This window comes from Mustela putorius, unplaced genomic scaffold, assembly GCF_011764305.1.
Source record: "Mustela putorius furo isolate JIRA1106 unplaced genomic scaffold, ASM1176430v1.1 tig00003896_pilon_pilon_pilon, whole genome shotgun sequence".
Taxonomy (NCBI): Eukaryota; Metazoa; Chordata; class Mammalia; order Carnivora; family Mustelidae; genus Mustela; species Mustela putorius.
The window spans coordinates 14023312-14049178 of record NW_025422045.1 but is presented as its reverse complement, the minus strand read 5'-3'; the positions used below and the strand labels follow the sequence as shown (position 1 = coordinate 14049178).

Here is a 25867-nt window from a genome sequence, read left to right as displayed (position 1 = left end):
TGTAACCACAGAGACTCATACCCACCCCACCCACCCCCCCGCATCGTGGAGCCAGAGCGACATCTAGGGCACTGGAGGCTTATCTGCATCTGAGTAGAAAAGCCGGTGGATTAATGGGTTTGGTTTGGGGTTTTTGTTTTTGCTTTTTATGTGTCTAGACATTATTTAATTAAAAAAATTCATGGAGTAATTATACATTTAATAAATTAAAATGGCGGTTTCTGGGGCGCCTGGGTGGCTCAGTGGGTTAAGCCGCTGCCTTCGGCTCAGGTCATGATCTCAGGGTCCTGGGATCGAGTCCCACATCGGGCTCTCTGCTTGGCGGGGAGCCTGCTTCCCTTCCTCTCTCTCTGCCTGCCTCTCTGTCTACTTGTGATCTATCTCTGTCAAATAAATAAATCTTTAAAAAAAATAAATAAATAAAAAATAAAATGGCGGTTTCTGATTGCAAGAAAAAAAAACAAAAAAAGTTTTCGTATAAGAATTACTATAAGGTTATAATGCAAATCCATTTTTTATTGTAAAGAGGCATAACATTTCCTTTATGGGCAACTTGTCATTTATCCATCGTGTAATATCAAATACACCTGTACTCCCATAAAATAAATATGATTCTTTTGAGGGAAAAAAGCCAAATCAAAGACAAAATTGAGGAAAAACTTGAATAGTAGACTATGAATTCTACAGAAGACAAAAGCTCTGAGTTTAAATGTCTTTAAACTCCCTAATTCCTGACAGAGTTCTCCGAATATAGTTTCTCAGTTAAAGAGTAGCAAATTGACTTACTGGTTAAATTAACAACTCTGGAGCTTCCTGACAACAGCATAAAATAAGTGGATAATTCGGAGTAACTAGCTTTTGGACTTTAATTTAGTTACTTTGAAACAACATAATTTAGTACCAAATGTTTAAACAGCCATTAGAATTGCTAAACTGTGAAATCAGCATTATTTATATCTGATCGGGTATACAAAAATCATCAATTCTCTCTTTTTTTTTTAAGATTTTATTTTTTTTTTATTTGTCAGAGAGAGAGAGGGAGAGTGAGCGAGCACAGGCAGACAGAATAGCAGGCAGAGACAGAGGGAGAAGCAGGCTCCCTGCCAAGCAAGGAGCCCGATGTGGGACTTGATCCCAGGATGCTGGGATCATGACCTGAGCCGAAGGCAGCTGCTTAACCAACTGAGCCACCCAGGCGTCCCAAATCATCAATTTTTTCCTGAAAAAAAAGAAAAGGTAGTAGAAATCCCAAAGAATAAAAAAGAGACTACTAATTATGGGTCACATTTATGAACCTAGCACCATCATTCCAGTCTTGGGCCATCCCAAGTGGCTAGAAGGAGGAAGAGAAGAGATAAGCATGTTGGAAAAGCATAGTTCTTAATTTGTGGCCCATTGGTACTCTAAGCCAACACAGGATCTAGCAGAGAGGAAAATCAGAGGCTGGAATTTAAAACAAAAAAACTTTTGGCTCTGAGGGTAAGGAGGCACACAAAAACAACAGAATCAGTACATCCAGAAGGCCATGCTGGAGTCCACCTCGTGAACTAGGGAATTCCTTCTTTACGTCCAAGTCCTTTTAATTTCTATAAGTTTTTTTAATCAGGTGTGATATGTCATAATTCTGAGCCAGATACATTCCAACCACATTACCAAAAGTACATCCAAGCAGGTACTAGAGCAAGGTTATCTGCTAGAAATGTGCAAAGGATGGCTAGAAACTGATTTTCATGAAACGGCACTGCGGCAAATCAACTTAACCCAATGCCTGTAGCTCAAAGAAGATGCTCTATAATCACTTTTGAGTTTATAAACTTGTTCCAAATCCTGCAAACTTCTAATATTCTCAGGTTGATTGCATGTATCTTTTTGTTCCATATCTTTCTATTTATACCAAGATTATAATACCATCTTCTGCACCAAAAAAGGACAGGTTAAGACAGTGTATGCCTGTGTTGTAAGTTTAAAACCTTAAGGGAAATGTAGTACAATGGTAAAGTAATTTGTCTGAATATTTTCCAAACTTGACAGTTATTTTCTATATCAGAGGGATTTCATCATTTTAAACAGACTATATTAATAATTCTGTTACACTCAGAATGGTATCATGAAAGTCATAACTAATAAACTAATAGTATATCAGTACATTAATAGTGCCAACATATTGATAGACTATGTCTAGAAGGATAAATAAGAAACAATGACTATCTCTGTAAAAGGAAATGCGGACCAAGAGTTGTCAGTAGGCAAAGAAAATGCTTTTGCTGTGTACACTTTTGAACTTATCATGTGCATGTACTACCTATTTAAAAATAAACATAAATTTTTTTTAATTTTTTATTTTTTATAAACATATATTTTTATCCCCAGGGGTACAGGTCTGTGAATCACCAGGTTTACACACTTCACAGCACTCACCAAAGCACATACCCTCCCCAATGTCTATAATCCCACCCCCTTCTCCCCACCCCCCTCCCCCCAGCAACCCTCAATTTGTTTTGTGAGATTAAGAGTCACTTATGGTTTGTCTCCCTCCCAATTCCATCTTGAAAAATAAACATAAATTTTACATAAAATATTAGTTGCTTCCACATAGACTATCTCTAAAAGAGACACAAGATACTGACAACATTAGTCGCTTTCAAAAAAGTGAAGTGAGTGACTGGGGGACAGGGTGAAAGCGAGACCTCACTCCATGCTTTGTTTTACACTTTTTTTGAATTGGTGTCATGTGACTACATTAAACTCTTCAATAAGTAACTAATTAAAAGTAGCATGTAAAAGTCCTAAGAAATTCTCTCTACTTTTTAATTATAGCTTACATGTATTTCAAACTGATCCTATAAACCTAACACAAGAAGTTTCAAAGCAGAAGTAAATCATAAATAAAGATAAAATTATTTCCCCACCATTTTCTAACAAAATTTAAACTGCAGAGGGAAGAAAAATACTTTGTAATGTAATATATAAAATATGTTAACAGCTATGAAATGGGAAGAGATATTTTAAAACTTTTTAAGTGAAGACTTTCATCCTCTTTCTGATATACCATTTTAACTTTGGAATAGAGTAAAAAATGTTTTTGAAAAAGCTTTATATTCTATACTACTAAGGAAGAAAACAGTACTTGCTATCCAATTATGTAAAGCAAAAATATTCATTTGCTTTTCTATCACTAAATATAAAATATCCTCAAATACATTCAGTATGACTTTATTACCCAAATATCAAAGGGATTTGGTATTTAGAGTAATTCTACTATAATTCCTCCTAACCCAATAGAAATAAATAATAAAATTCAAGAGTTAAAAAAGGTCTATAGGGGGCGCCTTAATTCAGTCCCTCATTGGGTTAAGAAGCAATGCCAAAAAGTTCAGGTCATGATCTCAGAGTCCTGGGATCGAGGGAAAATCGGGCTTAAATTCAGCGGAGAGCCTGCTTCCCTCTCTCAGTCTGCCTTTCAAATCATGCCACTAAAATGATGTACAGTCTGTCAAAGTAAATAAATAAATTTTTTTGGGCTTTATGTTTGGTTGTAGGATAATTTTTTCAGTTTAAGATTTTACAGATTCATTTGACAATCCCAGAAAGTCACAATTCAGATTCAAAAGGCAGGCAGGGGAGAGAAGAGAGAGTTAAATTGCAGGATCCCTGCTGAGCAGAGACCCGATGCGGCTTTCAAATCCCAGGACCACTGAAATGATGTACAGAAGGCAAGTATTTTTTCAAATTTCTTTTGGGGCGCCCCTGTTTGTTTGCTTTTTAAGATTTATTTAAGAGAGCACATGTGCAGGGGAGGAAAGGCAGAGGGAGAGAGGAGACCTGAAGCAGACTTCCTGCTGAGTGCACAGCCAGACCCAGGGCCCTATCTCAGGACCCTGACATCATGACCCGAGCAAAAATCAAGAGTCAGACACTTAACCCACTGAACCACCCACGTGGGCCAGCTCTACGGTTTAAATAAGTTGTTTGTGATAGTGATCATAAATGCTATTTAATAAAGGAAAACAAGGAATAAGTCTTTAAAGGTATTTTAATTAATATAATCTCTTGAGATAAATAACATATTTTAAATTTTCTGTGATAAGAGTGCATCCTTAAATAAGGCACTCTGTCAGAAGGGTGGAGTCATTTCATTTTGAAATAAATGCCAAAAAATCAACTTTACAAAATAATTTTATCAATGTAAATCATTTTTTTCTTTTTTTTAATTTCTTTTCAGTGTTCCAGAATTTATTGTTTATGCACCACACCCAGTGCTCCATGCAATACATGCCCTCTATAATACCCACCACCAGGCTCACCAAACCTCCCACCCAATGTGAATCATTTTTAATTGTAAATATAGACTTAACATAAAAGCATGAAATTGTATTCTTATTCACCAACATGAGCACACTCCAAACAAATTAATACAAGGGCAAATACAAAAATACATAGATGTACATACCCAAATAACAAACTACAAAGATTCACCTGCCACTTCCTGAGACCAAAGTCTCTGCATAAATATACTGGAAAATACAGCAAAATATCAATATAAAGGAACACAAATACACACACACACACACATATGCATAAATACCAGAACACAAAGTGGCATGTAGACCTATAATATAGGTGCTTATGTACATATACATAAACACCTAGTTCAGTCAGAAATAACACAGACAGAAAACCAACAGTCATCTACAAAACATGAAAATTCAACAGTCACAATAAAATTGGGCTCAATACAATGCTCATACTTTAAATAATGGGGGGGGCAGACCCTAAAGGGACTCCTACTGGCACTGAGTTTCTCATAAGTTGAAAATGTAATAACACACAAAGGTTGGTGACTCCTATCCTAATCAGAATAAAGATTATTTGCTAAATGAGATCACTAACAGTGAACAGAGAAATATTCTGTAAAGTGAGCTAAATTCTTTTTACTTTAAAGGCCCTGCTAGAGATTTGCTGCTGCTCTAATTCACGACTTGGGGAAGCAAAACTAAAAAAGCTGTTGCTGGGCTCAGGTGCTGTGGGAGACCCCACAAAAAATGGTCTGAAGTGAAAATCTCCATCTCCACCACCCTGATTTCGAACTGGTGAACTGTCCAAAGGAAACTTGGAGTTGTTCCCTAGAAAAAAATAAGTGAAAAATTTAAGCATCTATTTCTTCACAGATCTTTAGAAACAAAACACAATATTATTTAAGAAATCTTTTTTATTTAATAAATATTTTAACAGAACTCAACTCCTATGAGACTGTATACCCAAAACCATAAGATACCTAGAAATAAACCTAACCAAAGAGACACAGAATCTATACTCAGAAAACTATAAAGTACTCATGAAAGAAATTGAGGAAGACACAAAGAAATTGAAAAATGTTCCATGCTCCTGGATTGGAAGAATAAATATTGTGAAAATGTCTATGCTACCTAAAGCAATCTACACATTTAATGCAATTCCTATCAAAGTACCATCCATCTTTTTCAAAGAAATGGAACAAATAATTCTAAAATTTATATGGAACCAGAAAAGACCTCGAATAGCTAAAGGGATATTGAAAAAGAAAGCCAACATTGGTGGCATCACAATTCCAGACTTCAAGCTCTATTACAAAGCTGTCATCATCAAGACAGCATGGTACTGGCACAAAAACAGACCCATAGATCAATGGAACAGAATAGAGAGCCCAGAAATAGACTCTCACTCTATGGTCAACTAATCTTCGACAAAGCAGGAAAGAATGTCCAATGGAAAAAAGACAGCCTCTTCAATAAATGGTGCTGGGAAAATTGGACAGCCACATGCAGAAAAATGAAATTGGACCATTTCCTTACACCACACACAAAAATAGACTCAAAATGGATGAAGGACCTCAATGTGCGAAAGGAATCCATCAAAATCCTTGAGGAGAACACAGGCAGCAACCTCTTTGACCTCAGCCGCAGCAACATCCTCCTAGGAACAACGCCAAAGGCAAGGGAAGCAAGGGCAAAAATGAACTATTGGGATTTCATCAAGATCAAAAGCTTTTGCACAGCAAAGGAAACAGTTAACAAAATCAAAAGACAACTGACAGAATGGGAGAAGATATTTGCAAACGACATATCAGATAAAGGACTAGTGTCCAGAATCTATAAAGAACTTAGCAAACTCAACACCCAAAGAACAAATAATCCAATCAAGAAATGGGCAGAGGACATGAGCAGACATTTCTGAAAAAGAAGACATCCAGATGGCCAACAGACACATGAAAAAGTGCTCCATATCACTCGGCATCAGGGAAATACAAATCAAAACCACAATGCGATATCACCTCACACCAGTCAGAATGGCTAAAATCAACAAGTCAGGAAATGACAGATGCTGGCGAGGATGCGGAGAAAGGGGAACCCTCCTACACTGTTGGTGGGAATGCAAGCTGGTGCAACCTCTCTGGAAAACAGCATGGAGGTTCCTCAAAATGTTGAAAATAGAACTGCCCTATGACCCAGCAATTGCACTATTGGGCATTTACCCTAAAGATACAAACGTAGTGATCCAAAGGGGCACGTGTACTCGAATGTTTATTGCAGCAATGTCCACAATAGCCAGACTATGGAAAGAACCTAGATGTCCATCAACAGATGAATGGATCAAGAAGATGTGGTATATATACACAATGGAATACTATGCAGCCATCAAAAGAAATGAAATCTTGCCATTTGCGACAACATGGATGGAACTAGAGCGTATCATGCTTAGCGAAATAAGTCAAGAGACTGTAAAATATAAACCTAATTTTGGATAAAGGGCTATGATAGCTCCCACTCCCTCCATGACCACAGTATATACCATATCTTCTGCTGTGACACAGTTTCCAGTAGCCATGACCTCATCAACCAAAGTAATTTGACACAATGAAATATGTTTTTAGTAATGCTAGAACTTATAATTCATAATCTTATTCATTGTCTATGTAATCTACTTCAAAGGAATATAGTGTGTGTATAAAACCATTTGACCCAGTGCTTTAAGAATAATTTTTCTTTTGGGGTGCCTGGGTGGCTCAGTGGGTTAAAGCCTCTGCCTTCAGCTCAGGTCATGATCCCAGAGTCCTGGGATCGAGCCCCGATCGGGCTCTCCGCTCAGCGGGGAGCCTGCTTCCTCCTCTCTCTCTGCCTGCCTCTCTGCCTAGTTGTGATTTCTCTCTGTCTAATAAATAAAAAAATAAAAAAGAATAATTTTTCTTTTAAAGATTGCCATAAACACTCTAGAAAATATAAGACAACTATGAACAATTGGCATATACTCATGATCCAAGATCAATTAGAATAACCTTAAGAAAAATCAGACAATAGATCTGATTAAATAAGCATCTAACAACTTCAACCAAGCCGTTCTCTGGCTTCTACAAGTTTTAAAGGGAACATGTAACTAACTAAAGGAAGAGTGTGGACTATATCTTCTTCAGGCCAACAACTGTAGCAAGAGGTGAAAGTAAAAAGTTAAGTGTGCATAAAATGTGGAACAGGAAAGAACTAGTAAATATGAAAGAAATCAAAATAAATGTGGATCATAACAAGGAAAAAATATCTACAGTATTAATATACAATAACACTTTGACTAAATTATAATTATGATTAACTGAAAGTTAAGCAAAAATTCATTTTTGTTTCAGTTCTTCTAGCTGATAAACCTCATCTCATTACTTCCTGCCTTTTCTAGGATATCTCCTCCCCACTAAATCTTTTTCTTCAGCCTATAATTCAAAAAACACATATTTAGGAAAGTCAAGTACAAGAAACCTCACTTTTTTATATGCCAAAACTAACTTACATTAATAGCATTACAAAAATCTTTTGGATTCTGTTATATCAAGAGTAGTATAAAGAGAAGGACTCAAGAAGAGATACGATATTCATTGCATTTTCCAAAGCACCTAGAAAGCAAAAAAGTACTGGCATCTTCCTAGATTGTACACTTCCAGAAAGCAGGGATCCTATCTGGATAATTCTTATATCTCATTGCCTAGGATTATGTCTAGCAGTTAGCACATGAAATATGTCTGATAAATATTTGGTAAATGAAAAAATGTGAACCAAACAACCAACAATAAGTTAAGAATGGTGCACTCAGTATTGCCATGTGAAAGAAACCAAACATGGCCTTTTTGAGTGTGGGCTCTGAAGACAGTTCTGTGACCTTAAATTTACTTAATTTACTTAAATTTTACTTAATTTACTTAAATTTTACTTAATTTACTTAAATTTTACTTAATTTACTTAAATTTTCTGTGCTCAGTTTTCTCATCTGTAAAATAAGGATAATAATAATAATAACTACATCATAAAGTTTTGAAAATAAGAGGAATACATGTACAACTGTAACAGTGTCTAGTATTTGGTAAACAATCAATAAATAGCAGCTAATATCATTATTATTACTGCAAGGAAATAGCTTTCCACTTAAAGTACCAATATGAAAACTTTTACTTTGGAGAGATTTTTTTTCTCTGTTTACATTGAAGATGTAATTTAATCACAAGCAAATAAAATAGATAAAAGCAAAGATGCACATGTTGAGACATGGATGAAGAATCTGGAGCTTACCACCATTTTACGCCTTTGGAGTCTCCACTACCTTCCTGGAACTGTGCAGAACACAGTGTGAAAGATTTAAAGAACAGTTATTGGATATTACATATCCCTTCTTACCTAATGGAAAGCCAAAAACACCAGATTGTGCAATCATGGAAGGCTCAAGGGTACTTTCTTGGTTAGCAATAGTGATGTTTCGCAGCCTAAGGCTATCATAGAGGCCTTGGAGCTTTTGATACTGACGATTTCGCTCCATAAGTTTCTCAGATATGTCACTGAACTTTTTCTTATATTCTTCTAGCACTTTCTTCATAGAGGTGACCTCCCCCTTCATAGAGGTCAACTCTACATCCTTGCTCTGTATTTGCTGAGTATATATCTTCTCCATCTGTTTCAGATGGCCTTCAGCCTTGCTGAAATTATATTCTTGATAGAGACGCTCCTGATGTACCTGTCCCAAGACAGGAAAAAAAGACTTTTAAGGTAATAAATATAGTTATATATTGTAAAACTTTAAATGTAAAAGAAAAAGAAAGACTTACACTGGGATGTTATTAATTTAACATTTAGAATCGGGTTAAGATGTACAATAGGATGGTTATTATAGTAAATAATACACTGTGTCACTAAATGCATAGGAAAAAATTCTGAAGGAATACTCTCAAACTACTACAAATATACTAACAAAAAAAGGATTTGTCTAACCTTAACAAGTGACATGTAGTCTTAAGGTTTTTAAGAAATAATTTCATATCTCAAGTAATCCATACTACAGAGAGCAGATTATAAAATAGCCTCCAATTAACCCTACCTCCTTGTACTTAGATCCTCCTTTTGAATGTGGACAGAAACTATGACTGGAATACAGGAAAAATGACAGGATGAACACACTACATAAGACTATAAAGTCTGCCTTAGCACATTCTCTCTCTTGGCTGGCTTTGTAGAAGCAAGTAGCCATATTACAAAGGGCAACAAGCCAAGTTACCAAGAGCACTTTCTGGGCAATAGCCAGCAAAATACTGAGGTCACATTCAATCTAAACATAGACTGTACAACCTTCACAAAAATTGACTCAATACAAATCAAGACCTAAATGTAAACACAAAACTGTAAAATTGCAATATGATAACAGAGGAGACAATCTAAATGATCTTGGGTTTGATGGTGACTTTTTAGATGCAACACCAGCAAGCACAATCTACAAAAGAAAAAACTGATAAGCTAGACTTCTGTTCTGCAAAAGACAATGTCAAGAGAATAAAAAGACAAGCCACAGACTAAGAGCAAATATTTGTAAAAGACGTTATCTCATAAAAGACTGTATACCCAAAACATACAAAGAACTTTTAGAACTCAACAGTAAAAAGGCCAATTTAAAAATCAAACTAATAAAAGATAACTGAAAAAAAGAAAATTCCTGTAACATCTGAGTTAGATATATAGAGAATTCTTATCAATACGAAAAAACCTATAGCAATTGAAATAAGCAAACTGAAACAGGCAATTCATAAAAGAAAAGTTCATGAAAAAAATACAAGAAAATGTTTTCATCTAAAAGTCATCCAAGAAAGGCATATTAAAAGATTAACAAGATTCTACTTTACTCATGCTAATTGGTAGGTAGAAAGTTTGGAAAATCAAGCACCATCATACACTTAAGGGAACACAAAATAATATGGCCTAACTGGAGGGCAATTTTAAAATACTGCAATTTTGGGAACACCTGGCTAGTTCACAGCATGCTATCTTGATTTTAGGGTTGTGAGTTCAAGTCCCACATTGAGTATAGAGAGCACTTAAAAATGAAATCTTTTTTTTTTTAAGATTTTATTTATTTATTTATTTATTTGACAGAAAGAAATCACAAGTAGATGGAGAGGCAGACAGAGAGAGACAGAGGGAAGCAGGCTCCCCGCTGAGCAGAGAGCCCGATGCGGAACTCGATCCCAGCACCCTGAGATCATGACCTGAGCCGAAGGCAGCGGCTTAAACCACTGAGCCACCCAGGCGCCCCTAAAAATGAAATCTTTAAAAAATAAAATAAAATAAAATACTTCAGCTTTTAAATTTTTTTATTTTTTAAAAATCTTTTTTTAAGGGTGCCTGGGTGGCTCAGTGGGTTAAGCCTCTGCCTTCTGCTCAGGTCATGATCCTAGAATCCTGGGATTGAGTCCTGCATCGGGCTCTCTGCTCAGCAGGGAGCCTGCTTCCTTCCTCTCTCTCTGCCTTCTTATGATCTCTCTCTGTCAAATAAATAAATAAAATCTTTTAAAAAATCTTTTTTTAAAGATATTATTTGTTTCAGGACGCCTGGGTGGCTCAGTTGGTTAAGAGCTGCCTTCGGCTCAGGTCATGATCCCAGCGTCCTGGGATCGAGTCCTGCATCGGGTTCCTTGCTCCACAGGGAGCCTGCTTCTCCCTCTGACTCTGCCTGCCACTCTGTCTGCCTGTGCTCACTCTCTCTCTCTCTCTCTCTGACAAATAAATAAATAAAATCTTTAAAAAAAAAAAAAAAGATTTTATTTGTTTCTCAGAGAGAAAGAAAGAGAACATAAGCAGAGGAAACAGTAGAGACTGAGAGAGAAGCAGGGTCCTCACTGAGCAAGGAACCCAATGTGACTCATCCCAGGACTCTGGGATCATGACCTGAACCTAAGGCAGACACTTAACGAACTGAGCCACACAGGTGTCCCCAATTATTTATTTATTTATTTATTTATTTAGGAGAGAGAGAGAGAGAGAGAGAGAAGAGCATACAGGGGAGGGGCAGAGGAAGAGAGAGAATCTTAAGCAGGCTCCACACTCAGCTTGGAACCCAACTTGGGACTTGATCTCACGATCCTGAGATCATGACCTGAGCTGAAATCAAGAGTTGGATGCTTAACCAACTGAGCCACCAGGCACCCCAAAATACTGCAATTTTTACAACTTTGAAATGTATTCATCCACTTTCGGGAATTTAAATTAGCAAAAAATTAAATGTGGAATTTGATAAGAAAGCTCAACCCCACTTTTTTTACTACGTGAAAATAAATTATGATGCAATACAACTATTAAAATTATAATTATAGGATAGCTAACTTTAAAATACTTAATAAAATATTCATAAGCATAATGTCAGCTTTAACTGATATTACCCTTACTTTTAGACAAAATACATATTTATGCACAGAAAAAGTCCAGCAATACACAAACAAATATATCAAACAAATATATCTGAGTGATGGAATTATGGTTCATTTTTTTTTCTTTCTTTTGGAATTCCAAAAATTAACCTATTACTTTAAAAAAAAATTATTAGGGTCAGATGCTCAGTCAGTTGAGCATCTGCCTTTTGTTCAGGTCATGATCCTAGGGTCCTAAGGTCCTAGGATCCAATCCCAAATCAGGTTCCCTGCTTAGAGGGGAGTCTGCTTCTCCCTCTGCCCCTCCCTGATGCTTGTGCGCATGCCCTCTCTCTCTCTCTCACGCACACACACACTCTCTCTTTTATACTCTCTCAAATAAATAAATAATTTTTTAAAAAATTTATTTAAAAGAATGTTTTCTATATATTCATAAAAAATGAGGGATGCTTCAGCGTCTCATTTGGTTAGCCTTTGGCTCAGGTCATGATCCCAGGGTCCTGGGATTGAGTCCCCCATCAAGCTCCTTGCTCAGAGAGGAACCAACTTCTCCCTCTGTCTGCTGCCCCCCTGCTTGTGCCCTCTAACAAATTAAAAAAAAAAATAAGATATTTTAAAAAAAATGAATACAAACACAATGAAGGAGAAACATTAGAAACTTCCACATATGCTTCAAATCACACTCTCCAGAAAAACAAGCCTAAGCACTAACCTGATATGTCCAGAAGGCCAGTGCACGGGAGCTAATGTCCAACACAATTTCCGGTCGAAGTCCTGCCAATACCATGGCTTTATATTCCTCTGATGGACTGAGTTCTGTGCGGACAATGTCTAGCTTTCCAGAAAGGGTACTATTGCAGGCAGGGCAGATAGCTGGTGACCGACTAAACTCACCACTGCCATGCTGATCACAGAAGATGTGAGAGCAGGCAGTGACCCATGCATAACCAGAGAGTTTGAGGCGACACTTGCGATAGTTACAAAGCAGCATGTCTTCACACAAAGACATAAGAGAGAGTGAAGTCTCCAGATGCTGAAAAGAAGCCTAATAAGAGGTAAATGAAAAGGTGAAATAAGTCAAATTTCAATGAAATGAAATAGAGTATGTTTTCATTTTATTATGATAAAATAATGTATTTTATTGTTTGCATTTATTATAATCAATATATTGATTTCAGTGACTCGACAATATTAACTGTGCTCCTTTATATAAACCTCTAGAAAGCCCATGAAAAAAAAATGTAAAGAAAAAATTAAAGACACAAAGTGATCCAAATCTTACTAAAACCAAAAATAATATGCACATGGAAAATAAAGTTTAGGAATATTTACAAAGTACAAATAAAAATTAATCTGTGCCTTTTGCCATTCCTCAATGCCTAAACAAAAAAGCCAAATTTATACCCATCCATAGTTTGCCAGAATATTTCAGTCAGTACCACTTCTCACGCTTGGCAGATATAAGTCCAGGCACCAAGTTCAGCCACTCTTTAGGAAAAAGTGTTTTTTAAGTTACAGTTTTACGTTTTTCATATACACTGATTTCTCAGATTCTTTACTTGTGTTGCCTTACCTAAAAAAGAGTAATAATATGTAGTATTAAATGGAAAATAACTTAATTCATTCCAGCAAATGACCATTATGAAAACTGAAAATCTGAACAAAAGCTGTTTACCATCAAATAATTCACCTATTAATATAAATACTATTGAATGCTATACTCTCAGTAAAGAAGTTTGTGAAACTAGGGTGCCTGGGAGGCTCAGTTGGTTAAGCAACTGCCTTTGGCTCAGGTCATGATCTTGGGAGTCTCAGAATCGAGTCCCACATCAGGCTCCCTGCTCGGCAGAGAGCCTGCTCCTCTCCCTGACCTTTTCTGCTCTCTTGTGCTCGCTCTCTCTCAAATAAATAAATAAAACCTAAAAAAAAAAAAAAAGTTTGTAAAACTAAATAAATACTCATAAATAAATAAATAAATACTCTTCTGTTATTTTTCAATATAGTGTCCACTCTCACTGGTTTTACTAATCCAAACTGGACAGCAATATTCTGGATATACCAAAACCATACATTGTATGAAATAACTTTGACACACCAATTACACACCAAGGAAAACGTTCATATTTAACACATTTATTAACCGACAAATTCTGTCAAGAATGTTGCCTTGATTCCAAAGGGGGGAAAAAATGTTGCCTTGGTCCCATGGGTCGATGAGGGCACTCTGATACCTTTACCCCTAAGTACCCACTGAGTTAGTCTCCAACGATAAATGGCACCTTGCAGCAGGAATTATGAGGCCTATTTTACCTCCAGCTGGATAACAGGCACAGGGGAAGCAGAAGAGCTGGGAAGTTTTAAAGCTGAGAGCTTTCTCAGGCAGAGCGGAAGGTGCAGCTAATTCCAAATTTTCCCCGACTCGGGGAAAAGCCAATTCGGCAAATTTTAAGTTACTGAAGACCAAGTTTTTAAGAATTGGACTCACGGAAAGTTCACTTGAGTTCTTTCTGCTTTCTGTACTCTGCAGAGAAAATAAGAACAATAATAATACAAATAATATATCCAACCTGAGGGGCCCAGAAAAAGCGCGGGAAAACGCCGTCGCCTCCACAACTCTAGCACTACACGGGCGAGGATTCGCGGTACCTCTCCAGTACGACACAGAACGCATGCGTGGGGTGGCCCTGGAGCCTGGGGGTGGTGGGCACAGGGCTTCCGGCCGCGCAGGATCCTGGGACCGTCAGGGTGTGGCACCTGGATTCAGGCACATATCCCCATGCACGCGCGTCTCAGGCGCTGTGAGGGCATGAATCCCACTGAGCATGGTCCGGGTTTCCCACATGGGAGCCCCGTGGATAGGCCATGGAGTACCCTTTACTGCCCTCAGCTGGCACAAAAAGTAACATCCTAGGCTATCCTGGGTATAACATTTGAGGTCAGAGGCTCCTGAGTAAGAGCAGGATAGGGACAGCTGGGAAGCTAACAGGGCTAGCTTGTGCGCCTGCGTATATGCGGGTGTTTGTCCTGGGAGCTCTTGCGGAGGACCGGCTGGGCAGCACAGACTTGCTAAGTTGTCTCAAGGAAAAGTCCCAGAAATTTGAGATACCTGTACTTGGATAGTTATCACCTCCATGTTGAGGTAGATTCTGCCGTTTTATTTTTTAATCCATCTTGATAAAGACATCTTTCTAGCTTTTACACATCCTCTATATACATTTAAAGAAAATAGAACTTTTCCTTCGTTTAGAATCTGTATTAGGAACATTCATTACAGTGCCTGTAACGAAGCGAGAGGATCAGGTGTCAGCTTTTTTGAGGTGATCTGCCTGCCTTTTTTTGAGGTGTCAGCTTTTTTGAGGTGCTCTCCTGGACCTACTTTTAATTGTTTAAATGTTTGTGCCTGTTTTACCCTAATGCTATTACCTGTCACTTTCTTTTCTGTTCTTTGTAAACTGTGTGATTTTCTGCTCAATCTATATGAGTTCATTAGAATCCATATTGAAACTAAACTGAGAAGGGCTTGAAGGGTTCTCAGAATACAAGCCTTAATGCTGTCTTTTGTGGCCAGCCACCTGTCCAGATGATGTGACCCCATTGTGAATTAGTAAGACACAATCCAATGAATCAGCAACACAATGGATACCAAAGCCCTGCAAACCTTTTTCTGGGTAGTGAATTTCTAAGCCATTCTTCTTCAGACAAAAACCTATCCTAATTAAACAATTTTGTGCTAGTTTTTGGTCTACTTACTGCTTGCTTGTTCACAGTAATTAGAAAAAGTCATCTTGACCTCTGCATACATTTCCTAAAATGTCTTGAAAGTTTAGAGTGGTAACTTAATTCCAGTGGTACAAATTGGATTCAAACAAACTTGGGGTTTCATGTGCAAACTCCTCACATCTATTTTGGCTATCTGAGCCTTTTGTGCATTTTCTGATTTTTAACAATGCCAAATGTAGTACAATAAAAGAGTACAATCTCAAAGTTAGAAAACATAAAGCATTCAAATTTAGCCAGAACCTAATTTTGTGATCTAACTTACCTTTGTACTGCAATATGATCTCTTCTACTTCTTCATTAAGACAACTGATTCCCGAAACCTTAGTGTTCCCCACACAATTTTCCCACTAACTCAATTACAAATTTCCAACCCATTTGGCCAGAAGTTTGTAGGAATAACATATATATATGTGTGTGTAGTATGTATATGTACGTACATATGTATGTATACTTTTTTTTTGCCAACATGTTTTGGCAGATAGAATAAATGGGACGCAGGGTGCTACAAAGTCTTAATATCGCAGTAATCTGGAACACCAGGACCTGAACTAGCCTGCTTCTCAGTGGCACTGTATACTCTTCTGTTATGGCATAGACAAACCCTTCACTGGCTCTTTTCTAGAGGGCTCCTGGGGATGAGACTACTGAACTCAATCAAGGCTGAAATACAAAGACCCAACGACCAAAAAAGAGCTTTTTAAAAATTTTTTATTTTTTATTATTAAATATTAAGCATACAAAAAATATGTGAAGAATGAACATCACTCAGCTTTTATAAAATGAAATCTTTCTCACATTTTATATTATTCCTCACATAGCCAGATTGTTTTGGTAGCCATTCTTCATTGACTCGTAATGGGTCAGGCATCATAATTAAGTATCAAGAGTTTAATTTTTTTTAAGATTTTATTTTTTAAATAATCTTTATACCCAAGGTGGGGCTTGAACTCACAACCCTAAGATCAAGAGTCATAGGCTTTACCAACTGAGCCATCCAGGCTCCCCAAATACTAAGTGTTTTAAGTAGACTCCGTGGTACTCAGATAGTTTAATGTACCTATACATATAATTTCCATCAGAGTCAGAGTGAAAATTGAAGTCCCAATTATTACATATAAATAAATATCTTGCTGAAATGCCATTAAAATGGTTGCCATTTTCCAAGGACTTAAAAAGATTTTTGCGGACGCCTGGGGGGTTCAGTTGGTTAAGCAGCTGCCTTCGGTTCAGGTTGTGATCCCAGGGTCCTGGAATCAAGTCTTACGTCGGGCTTCTTGCTTGGTAGGAAGGCTGCTTCTCCCTCTGCCTACTCTGCCTGCCACTCCCCCTGCTTGTGCTCTCTCCCTCTCTCTGAGAATTAAATAAATAAATAAAAATCTAAAAAAAAAAAAAAATTAATGGAGGTTTCAAATCACTTCATGTATTTTTCAGTATCTATTCTGGGCCAGGCATTACAGATAAGGAAGCTTTCCCACTTTCATGGAGTTTATAATCTAGCAAAGAATCTAAGAATGATAAAAGCAAGTATTTCACTCTTTCCTTTGGTGTTTCTTACATTTGTGCAAGTTGATTCTATAAGGCATTTCTGGTGAGAAAAGTCACGTTCCATCTTTAATTTGAAAATCATCTACCTTCATGCTGGAAAGAAAAAGACATTTTTAATGCTAACCTGAAATATATAAACAGCTACTCAGTAGAAAACTGATCAGTAGAAACTTATCAGTAGAAAACTAATTAAACCACTTAAAATTTAATGATTTCAGAGCATAATGTTTCAGTAACTCTTAGAATCAATTACTAGACCTCTTTCTTTCATAGTCCTAGGTCAGTGCTATTCAAACACTTTTGTGGTCAAAGGGATTTCTAAAAACTACATCCTCATGTTTTCATATCAGTTTTATTTTTCAATCACAGGTACATTCTTAATCTATCACCACCTGCTTCATAATTGTTTGACTCCGCAAAAATCAGAAGACACTAATGGATGGCCAACGCATCCTATGGTGCCCTGAGTGAAGACAAGTCAGCTTTGATATATGATGGAATAAAATCCCACTACCAAAAGCTCCAAGCAGTGAGAGGAACAGCCATCAAAATTTATCTCCAACCATTTTAATAAATGCTTTAAGGAACATTTATAAAAATAAAGCTATCGGGGCACCTGTGTGGCTCAGTGGGTTAAGCTGCTGCCTTCAGCTTGGGTCATGATCTCAGGGTCCTGGGATCGAGTCCCACGTCGGGCTCTCTGCTCAGCAGGGAGCCTGCTTCCTCCTCCCTCTCTCTCTGCCTGCCTCTCTGCCTACTTGTGATCTCTGTCTGTCAAATAAATATATAAAATCTTTTAAAAAAATAAAAATAAAGCTATCAAGTTGCTCTTAATAGGAATCACTACGTCTAAATTTTTAGGTCAACTAAGAGCTGGAAGAGCCAGCTAGATAGACAAAATGAGGAATAAGATGATAAATAAATTGGTACCAAAACAAGATCAATCAACTAAATAAAATGTTACTGGGGCAGTTATATAAAGATATACCCTATAGTCCTTATCACTATACTTTGCCTAATTCTAGAATGCAATTGAGTTTTGTGTGCTGAAGATAAACATAATGAGGTGTAGACCAACTGGCAGAAAGATGCATGTAAGCAAAAACTGCACAGGACTTTGAAGATAAAACAGCTCACATTTTTGAGTGATTACCATATGCTTAAACAATGTTCTAAGCCCATGCATTTATTATGTAATCTTCAAAGTCAAGTACTATTCTTCTGAATCCAGTACTATTATTCTCATCTTCTAAGATATAAGGGTACTAAGACCCAGAGATGTTAAGAAACTTGCCAAGTTTACATAACTGATTACGTGACAAAAGATGGGTCTGAACCCTGTCTGACTCCAGAAACCATGTGTAACTATTATATTATGCTACCTCTCAACATCCTTAATTGACTTTTTTAAAAAAACAAAATTTTCTGTAGCAGCATAGCAGCTGGCCATGAAGTCATAAAGCTGAATTTTCAAAGATTCATATATATGTCAAAGTTTCTTGATTTCAGAGAAGACTTACCATAACAGAAAAATGTTGTCATCATCTATTGTATATCCAGGACTTAGAGCACCCAAGAATTCCAGCCTGGGAAAAGAAGTGAGACTCAGATCTAGTTTCAGTCTCCTGAAACTTCATTTCTGCAAAAGACATAGCCAAAACTAAAACCTACTTCAAGTGCTGATGTTACTTTGAATTATTATTTAAAAGTGCTGATGTTACTTTGAATTACTACAAATTACTGAATTATTTGAATTATTATTTCCTATATTTCCTGCCTCATATGTACCCCATTCTCTGCTGAAACATGCAGGCACAGGTAAAGGATAGAAGCCTGTTCTGCGTAGGTTCAATTATACAATACCTGAATATAGTAAAGTCAGAAAATAAAAGTTAACAAGATCACCCTTAGAATACAATTCTATAGGAAACAATAACCCCTGGTATTTGAATATATCCTTTCAGATAATTTCTGAAGTAAACATAAGTATATGAAAATGTTTAAGCATGAGTGCCTGGGTGGCTCAGTGAGTTAGGCCTCTCTGCCTTCAGCTTGGGTCATGATCTCAGGGTCCTAGGACCCAAACCTGCATTGGGCTCTCTGCTCAACAGAGAGCCTGCTTCCTCCTCCCTCTCTCTCTGCCTGCCTCTCTGCCTACTGGTGATCTCTATCTGTCAAATGAATAAAATTTTAAAATCTTAAAAAAGAAAATATTTAAGCATAAAAAGGGTTACACATATTGCTCTATAACTTGTTATTAATATATCATGAATACCCTAACATTTCAAGAAAGATAAACCTGTATCATAACTTTTAAATGTCCATATAGTGTCACATTTTATGATCTTGGCAAAGTTGACTTAACCAACTCTGGGATTCTCTTAATCTTTTTTTTTTTTAACATATAATGTATCATTTGAGATTCTCTTGATCTTACATATAAATTAAGAAAATAGTGATAAGTTTAAAACTGCCGAGTAAAATGGTTGACAGAATTAAACCAGTTATCAGTGTTTTTTCTGTAGTGTTTGAATGTTTAGATTAAGGATTCTTGACCCTAGTTCTGCCTATCTCAAGAAGATACCACAAAAGATCAAAGCACAACAAAGTGTTGTAGTGTCAGATCTGTAATTCAAAGATTTAAGAACTACCTGGGACTGGAGGCTAGAATCCAGTAAGAATTCCAAGAAGCAGAATTCAACTCCAGGTATTTGCCCTAGCTTTAGTCTCTCAGAGCATGTGTTTAATCAGGGTGATCAGCTGAAACACGGACTTAAGATGCATTTCATCATAGCAAACTGTAAATGACTTATGAAGGGCGAACCACCACCAGCTCCTCATCTTTAAACCAAGCAAACCCTCTTAACGTAAGAACTAAGGTTTTTTCAAACTACCAAATTCTAGCTACTAAGAACATGGGGCCCCAAAACTTAGAAGGAGATTAAAAATCCAAACAAAGTAAAAATAGTTTTCTTTTACACTTACCTCTGGTATCAAAAGAATCAGCTTCTATCTAGAAATTAGTTGAACTACACGATCTACCAACTACCTGAATACCAACTTTCCAGATGTATCATCTCTGGAAAATAAAAAGTAAGCAAGTAAATAAATGACTTGAATGCACACCAGCCTACTCCCAAGTCACACCCCTATAGCCTCAAGGAAAATTAACCTCAAGGAAAACTTCATTCTGTATATTAACTTCTAGTCAGTAATATAAATGGACCCATCTATTCGGAGAGCATCATGAAATGCCCAATCTCAGTATCACATTAGGGCAGGACTCTTACACAAGATCAACTTTTGTATGAATTTAAAGTTTGGGGACACCTGGGTTGGCTCAGTTGGTTAAGCGTCTGCCTTTGGCTCAGGTCATAATCCCACAGTCCTGGGATAGAGTCCCACAACAGGCTCCTTGCTCTGCCTGCCTCTCCCCATTCTTGTGCTCTGTCTTTGACAAATAAATAAAATCTTAAAAAAAAAAAAAAAAAGTTTGGGGGCACCTGGATGGCTCAGCCAGTTAGGTGTCTGCCTCCAGCTCAGGTCGTGATCCCTGGGTCCTGAGATTGAGCCCACATTGGGCTCACTGCCCAGTGGGGAGTTTGCTTCTCTCTCTCCCTGTGTCCCCTCACCCCTGCTTGTGTTCTCTCTCTTAAATGAATAAATAAAATCTTTTAAAAAATTGATTAACTGATTAATTTAAAAGTTTGGGTAAAACAGTACAATAAGACTAACCACACTCTGAAAGGATACAAGTCAACAGTCTCACAACAAGAGAACAGGTATGGAAAAAGGAAGGAGCTGTGTGCTGGCTGCAACCAGAGCTTGACAGCCATGGGGAAAATTCAGCAATATGGGGCATAAAAGGCATGGGATACTGCAACCTCTCCAAGTCCATATGGTGTGTAACTACAGAAAACCCTTGTAACCAGTCACTAAATTCACAAAATCCTTAAAAAAAAAAAAAAAGGTAACCCATAAGATAAATAAGAAGGTAATCTGAGGCCCCTGCTGGCTCAGTTGGTAGAACATGAAACTCTACCTCAAGGTTCTGAGTTCAAGCATCACTTTGGGAGTGTAGTCTACTTTTATAAAAATGAGAAAGTAATCCAAAATAGTTAACATTTTTTTTCAAAGTGTGTTTCAATTTCATTTCATCCAACATTGATTGTATTTAGCCTTTACTCTTGGTAAAAATTAATCACAATCAACTGAAGAAAACCTTCCTCTGACAAAGCAAAATTGTAGCATCATTCAGAGCCCAACGTGGCCACAAGATGGCAATATAAGAAAAAGTATAATTTCCTCTTCCAACAGTTGGTGTAATCTAACTTCTAGGTGAAACAGGCCGAACACAAAATTCATCACTGCAGGCAAACTTCAGACTATTCCATGTTCACCAGATTACTAACTAGAAAGTTTCTTATATTGCATTTAATGATAATTTAAAACTTACTACTAAAAATATTACAATTATATCTTTACCATGTTCCTTTTCATGCATCAATGTGAAGATTTAAAAATCTATAACCTCAGATATAATCTAGCTAGAAAGACAAGATTCATGAATATTAGTGTCCATGCAGTAGAGCAAGCAACGCTAAGAATAAGAACCACTGGTCACAGATGTCTTCATGAAGAAAAAAGGTACAGGTCTTGAATGAGCCTTAAAATTGTACTTAAAATAATACCGTATTGTATAGTTTAAAGTTGCTAAGAGAGATCTTAAAAGTTCTCATCACAAGAAAAAAAAAATTGTACTGTCCTATAGGTAACACCACATTCATTCATTCATTAAAATTAAAATTAAGTTAAAAACTAACTTCCTGGGGCACCTGGGTGGCTAAGTGGGTTAAAGCCTCTGCCTTTGGCTTGGGTCATGATCCCAGGGATTGAGCTCCACATGGGGCTCTCTGCTCAGCAGGAAGCCTGCTTCCTTCTCTCTCTCTGCCTACTTGTGATCTCTATCTGTCAAATAAATAAATAAAGTCTTTAAAAAAAAACTAACTTCCTCAGTCAGGCACATTGTAATTGCTCAATCAGTAGTCACATGTGGCTAAGGGCCACAATATTGAACAATATAGAACATTTCCCACAGTAGTCACATGTGGCTAATGGCCACGATACAGAACAATATAGATCACACAAAGTTCTGTTGGACAACAGTACCTTAAAGGATGAGTATAACTAAAATATACTGACAGAAAGGAAACAGTAGCTATCATTCTTAAAAATTCCTACTTTCTATCAAGAACTGTACAAATCACTTCACTCAAACTTTACAATCTCATATTTACATGGAAATTTGAGGCTCAGAGGAGTTAAATAAATTTTCTAAGGTCACCCAGCTATTAAGAGCTAGGATTTAAATCCAGTTCTGTCAATAATCCCAATTTTCACTTCACCATACCACTTCCTACATGAAATAAGAAGCAGAGCTACAGAAGATGGTTGGTTTGCTTTGGCACATATAGAGAATGCTCTGGAGGCTCAGTAGGTCAGAAAGAGACTGAGGTGTTTTAAGTACCTGAGATATGCGATCAACGTGTTATTTTAACTCCTGTCCTAGAGTTGAATACTGTTTTAATTATGTAAAATGTTTTCAGAGGAGTAGCATATTAGATTAACCAAGGAAATAGAGACGAAATAAGCATTGAAGTGCAAGGTTTCTAAAGCTTTAACATTGTCTCCCTCAAAATCCCATGATCCAAGTATTCCCTACCAGAGAATAATTATATATACACCTAAAGGTGCAACTTCTCTATTCTCACAAACCTAGATTGTAACAGTTCTGGTCTCTGTATCCTTGGCACATAACCTAAAGTTTAGGACACAAATCCTGATATTAAACACATGACCCCTCTCCTAGGATGAGATGCTCCCTGAAGGATTCTAGCTATACTTCAGGAAATGTCACTGTACCATGTGAAGGCCACTTCATATTTACTGAGCATTTAGGGAGCTTAAGCAAATATTTTGTAAATACTTCATAAACTATCAATGACCCACTCATTTTGTTCCCTGTGAGAAGTAAATGCTGCCAAGTGATGGTGCTCATGGCCAAAAGGTACCTTTTACAGATGTGAACAGATGCTTCATGAAGACCTGATACAAACTCCAAATTGATAATACCAAATCATTTGATGCTTCTGCTTTAAGATTACTACCACTGCTCAGTTTTACCCTGTTCCATGCCAATTATTCAGTGCCCACTCTGTGTCTAGCATTATAGGATACAACAGGAATTCAAAGAACCTATTCTTTTTTAGATAGAAATGACACATAGGCATGGGTGAGACAGAGAGAACACTTAAAGGCCTATCTTAGTCAAAGTTCAAGTACTTGCTTTATGATCCCATCAGCCTTTAACCATTCCTACTGAGAATGTCCAAATCCCAGCCCACTTGATCGTTAGGGCATCTATAGCAGATGTTACAGATGCTTTCACAATGCCACTTCCGGACTGGCACCCAGGGGTCTGAAGACCCAGGCCTTCCTTCCTCCATGGATTCTGTCTTCAACCTGAAACAAAAGGAAAACAACACAAAACTTCATCTAGGAAGTAAAAGCAGACCTGTCACTTGTCATGGCTCTCTTTCAGGGATAGCTCTGTAAGACGCTGCTATCAGAACAGATTCCAAGTTTTGTTTCCCACTCACTGTCAGCTACTTTAGAAAAAGTGATTGTTTTAACCTCTGAGAGCATATAGAAAATAAAAGTGGGGAGTCCTTTATTGCTCAATCAAGACATTTATGGTGTTGGTTGGTTTCTAGTCATCACTGTGTACAAAATAAATATAAGTAACAGGAAACACTGCATGTTTAGTCCTTATAAATATATCAAAACCCACCTGAATGTAATATGTGACAAATGACTCATACACACATATGTTGGGGGAAAACAACAAGATTGTAAACTACCTAAATGTTGACCAATAAAGGTTAAATAAATTACGGTATGTACATACATTAGATTACTGTATAACCATTATAAAGAATGGGGATGGGTCCACCTGGATGGCTTATTCCGTTAAGCCTCTGCCTTTGGCTAAGCTCATGATCCCAGGGTCCGGGATAAGGCCCTACATCAGGCTATCTGCTCTGTGGGGAGCCTGCTTCTCCCTCTCCTGCTCCCGCTCCCTGTGCTTGTGCTCTTTCTCCATCAAATAAATAAAATCTTTGAAAAAAAAAAAAAAAAAGAATATAGGATATTCTTTATTTACTCACTTGAAAATCCTAAGTGGGAAAAGGTAGATAACTGGTAGAGAATGTAAAGAAGACAGGAGGGTGAAATACATGTATTTGATTATACTTACATAAAATACCTCACAAAGGATACAAAAGAAACTGTTAATGCTATTACTGGGGAGGGGAATTAGGTGGCCTAGGAGACTTCATGATACATGCTTTGATCCCTTTTTAATTTTGAACCATGTGAATTTATTATTTTCAAAAAATAACATAACAATAAAACTTGAGAATTATAAGGATTATGAGAAGTCTACAACCATCTATTACCACATTTCATTCCACATTATTTCTTTCACATCTTGTATCTGGAAGAATAATGAACACCTACATTATATTCAAACTGATATAGATCAAGGAGGAAAATGGGAACACTGAAGGTTACGAGGCAAAACGTTTTTATAAGAAGAAAGATATCCAAAATAAATGTAGTGCTTACTTCTAGAAGGCATCTTACATTTATTATAATACCAGCCTTCCTACATTTTGATTTTCCAAAGGGGAGCCTAGTCATGGTTCACTGACTCACCCAAGGTCCCTGGAGGAGTAACCTGTGGTGCTAGTATTTGATAGGCTTGTCCTGAGCTAAGACCCCTGATTTTTCTTTAGTGTATCTTAGGCTTTTTAGGGTACCCTCACTACAGTGGCCACATTAAAATTGGGAGCTCCTCTTAGGGCTCACTAAAGTCATCAACTTCAGAGGTTGCTGCCTAGGCTCACTAAGAAAGCTGGAATGCTCTGAGCAAAGACCAGGGCAAAGACAATGTTTGCTACATCTCCCTCAATCCCAGCAAGGACCTGGGCCCTGCAGACACAAGAGAGTTATAGTGTATTGGTCTGAAACTCCTCCCAAGTAGAACAGCGTGTTGGGATAACAATACCTTTCCCTCCAAGCAAAATGAATCCAGGCGTTTTCCAAGAACACAGGCCCTGGATACATGAAGCAGAGTCTATTGTTTCTGGGTCACCGGGTCTCAAGGAAGGAAGGCAGACCCAGTGCTGCAGAGGGCCACGTGGAAACAAGACAGAGCATTTCCCTGCCTTCCCTCAATCTCCACACAGCCGAATTAATGCCCTTGTGACTCACACATAGTCCAACACTTGCTTGAAATAAAGGCCTGCCATCAGGATACAAGGTTCAAATGGAAGAGAAATTCAAAACAGTTAGGGAGCAAAATTAAGTGCACACTCACCAGCCCACCACCAAAACTGAGAGAGTAAGTGTAGAGACAGGAAGCAGTTTTCAGAAGTGGCCTCAGAGTCTGATTGGCTGATAAATTAAAAGCAGTTTCCCTTCTCCTTTACCTTAAAGGGTACGGGAATGAGGCAACCCCTTCCTTCACCTATTTGTCTCATGGAACAGTGATGCTACTTGCCCTATTTTTAGATTGAATTTTTTTAAACCAAGTTTCCTTTTGAGGTAACTTAACACAAGGTACTTAACACAAGGTACTTAACACAAGCAAACACAGGCTAATTCAAGCTGTATATACACATTCTTGCTTAGATGGCCCTACTGTAAACAATTTTCATTCCTTTAGGATCATTTCCTAAATTTTCTGACCTTAAAATGGTTAATTTATGCAAGGTAACA

At 37.3% G+C, this 25867-nt stretch overlaps 1 protein-coding gene, 1 long non-coding RNA gene, 2 other non-coding genes and 1 pseudogene across 4 annotated transcripts; all 5 read right to left on the bottom strand.

The window, feature by feature from the left end:
- Positions 1-1270: 1270 nt before the first annotated feature.
- On the bottom strand, positions 1271-4603 carry LOC101673599 (annotated as a pseudogene).
- CCNB1IP1 (cyclin B1 interacting protein 1) lies at positions 4288-14375 on the bottom strand. The gene is made up of 4 exons (XM_004781467.2): positions 14269-14375; positions 12414-12746; positions 8691-9024; positions 4288-5123 (listed from the first exon to the last, which is right to left on the bottom strand). The coding sequence occupies exons 2-4, from the start codon at positions 12708-12710 to the stop codon at positions 4921-4923; spliced, it is 834 nt and encodes a 277-aa protein (XP_004781524.1). The 5' UTR covers positions 12711-12746; positions 14269-14375; the 3' UTR covers positions 4288-4920.
- Positions 14376-16840: 2465 nt separating this feature from the next.
- Positions 16841-20399, bottom strand: LOC123388226. Its single transcript, XR_006602781.1, has 3 exons — positions 20012-20399; positions 18547-18612; positions 16841-17119 (listed from the first exon to the last, which is right to left on the bottom strand). It is a non-coding gene; the product is annotated as an uncharacterized LOC123388226 (long non-coding RNA).
- On the bottom strand, positions 17428-17574 carry LOC123388260. The gene has a single exon (XR_006602815.1). It is a non-coding gene; the product is annotated as a small nucleolar RNA SNORA79 (small nucleolar RNA).
- Positions 19751-19826, bottom strand: LOC123388261. Its single transcript, XR_006602816.1, has one exon. It is a non-coding gene; the product is annotated as a small nucleolar RNA SNORD126 (small nucleolar RNA).
- Positions 20400-25867: the final 5468 nt, after the last annotated feature.

What these genes read in the sequence shown, in the direction of transcription:
- CCNB1IP1 (XM_004781467.2), bottom strand. Translation starts at nt 12,710, where the DNA reads ATGTCTTTGTGTGAAGACATGCTGCTTTGTAACTATCGCAAGTGTCGC. An exon ending in TGGCCTTCTGGACATATCAG is followed by an intron (nt 9,025 to 12,413) that starts GTTAGTGCTTAG and finishes GTCTTGGGACAG; the next exon opens with GTACATCAGGAGCGTCTCTA. An exon ending in TGTTTTTGGCTTTCCATTAG is followed by an intron (nt 5,124 to 8,690) that starts GTAAGAAGGGAT and finishes ATTTTTTTCTAG; the next exon opens with GGAACAACTCCAAGTTTCCT.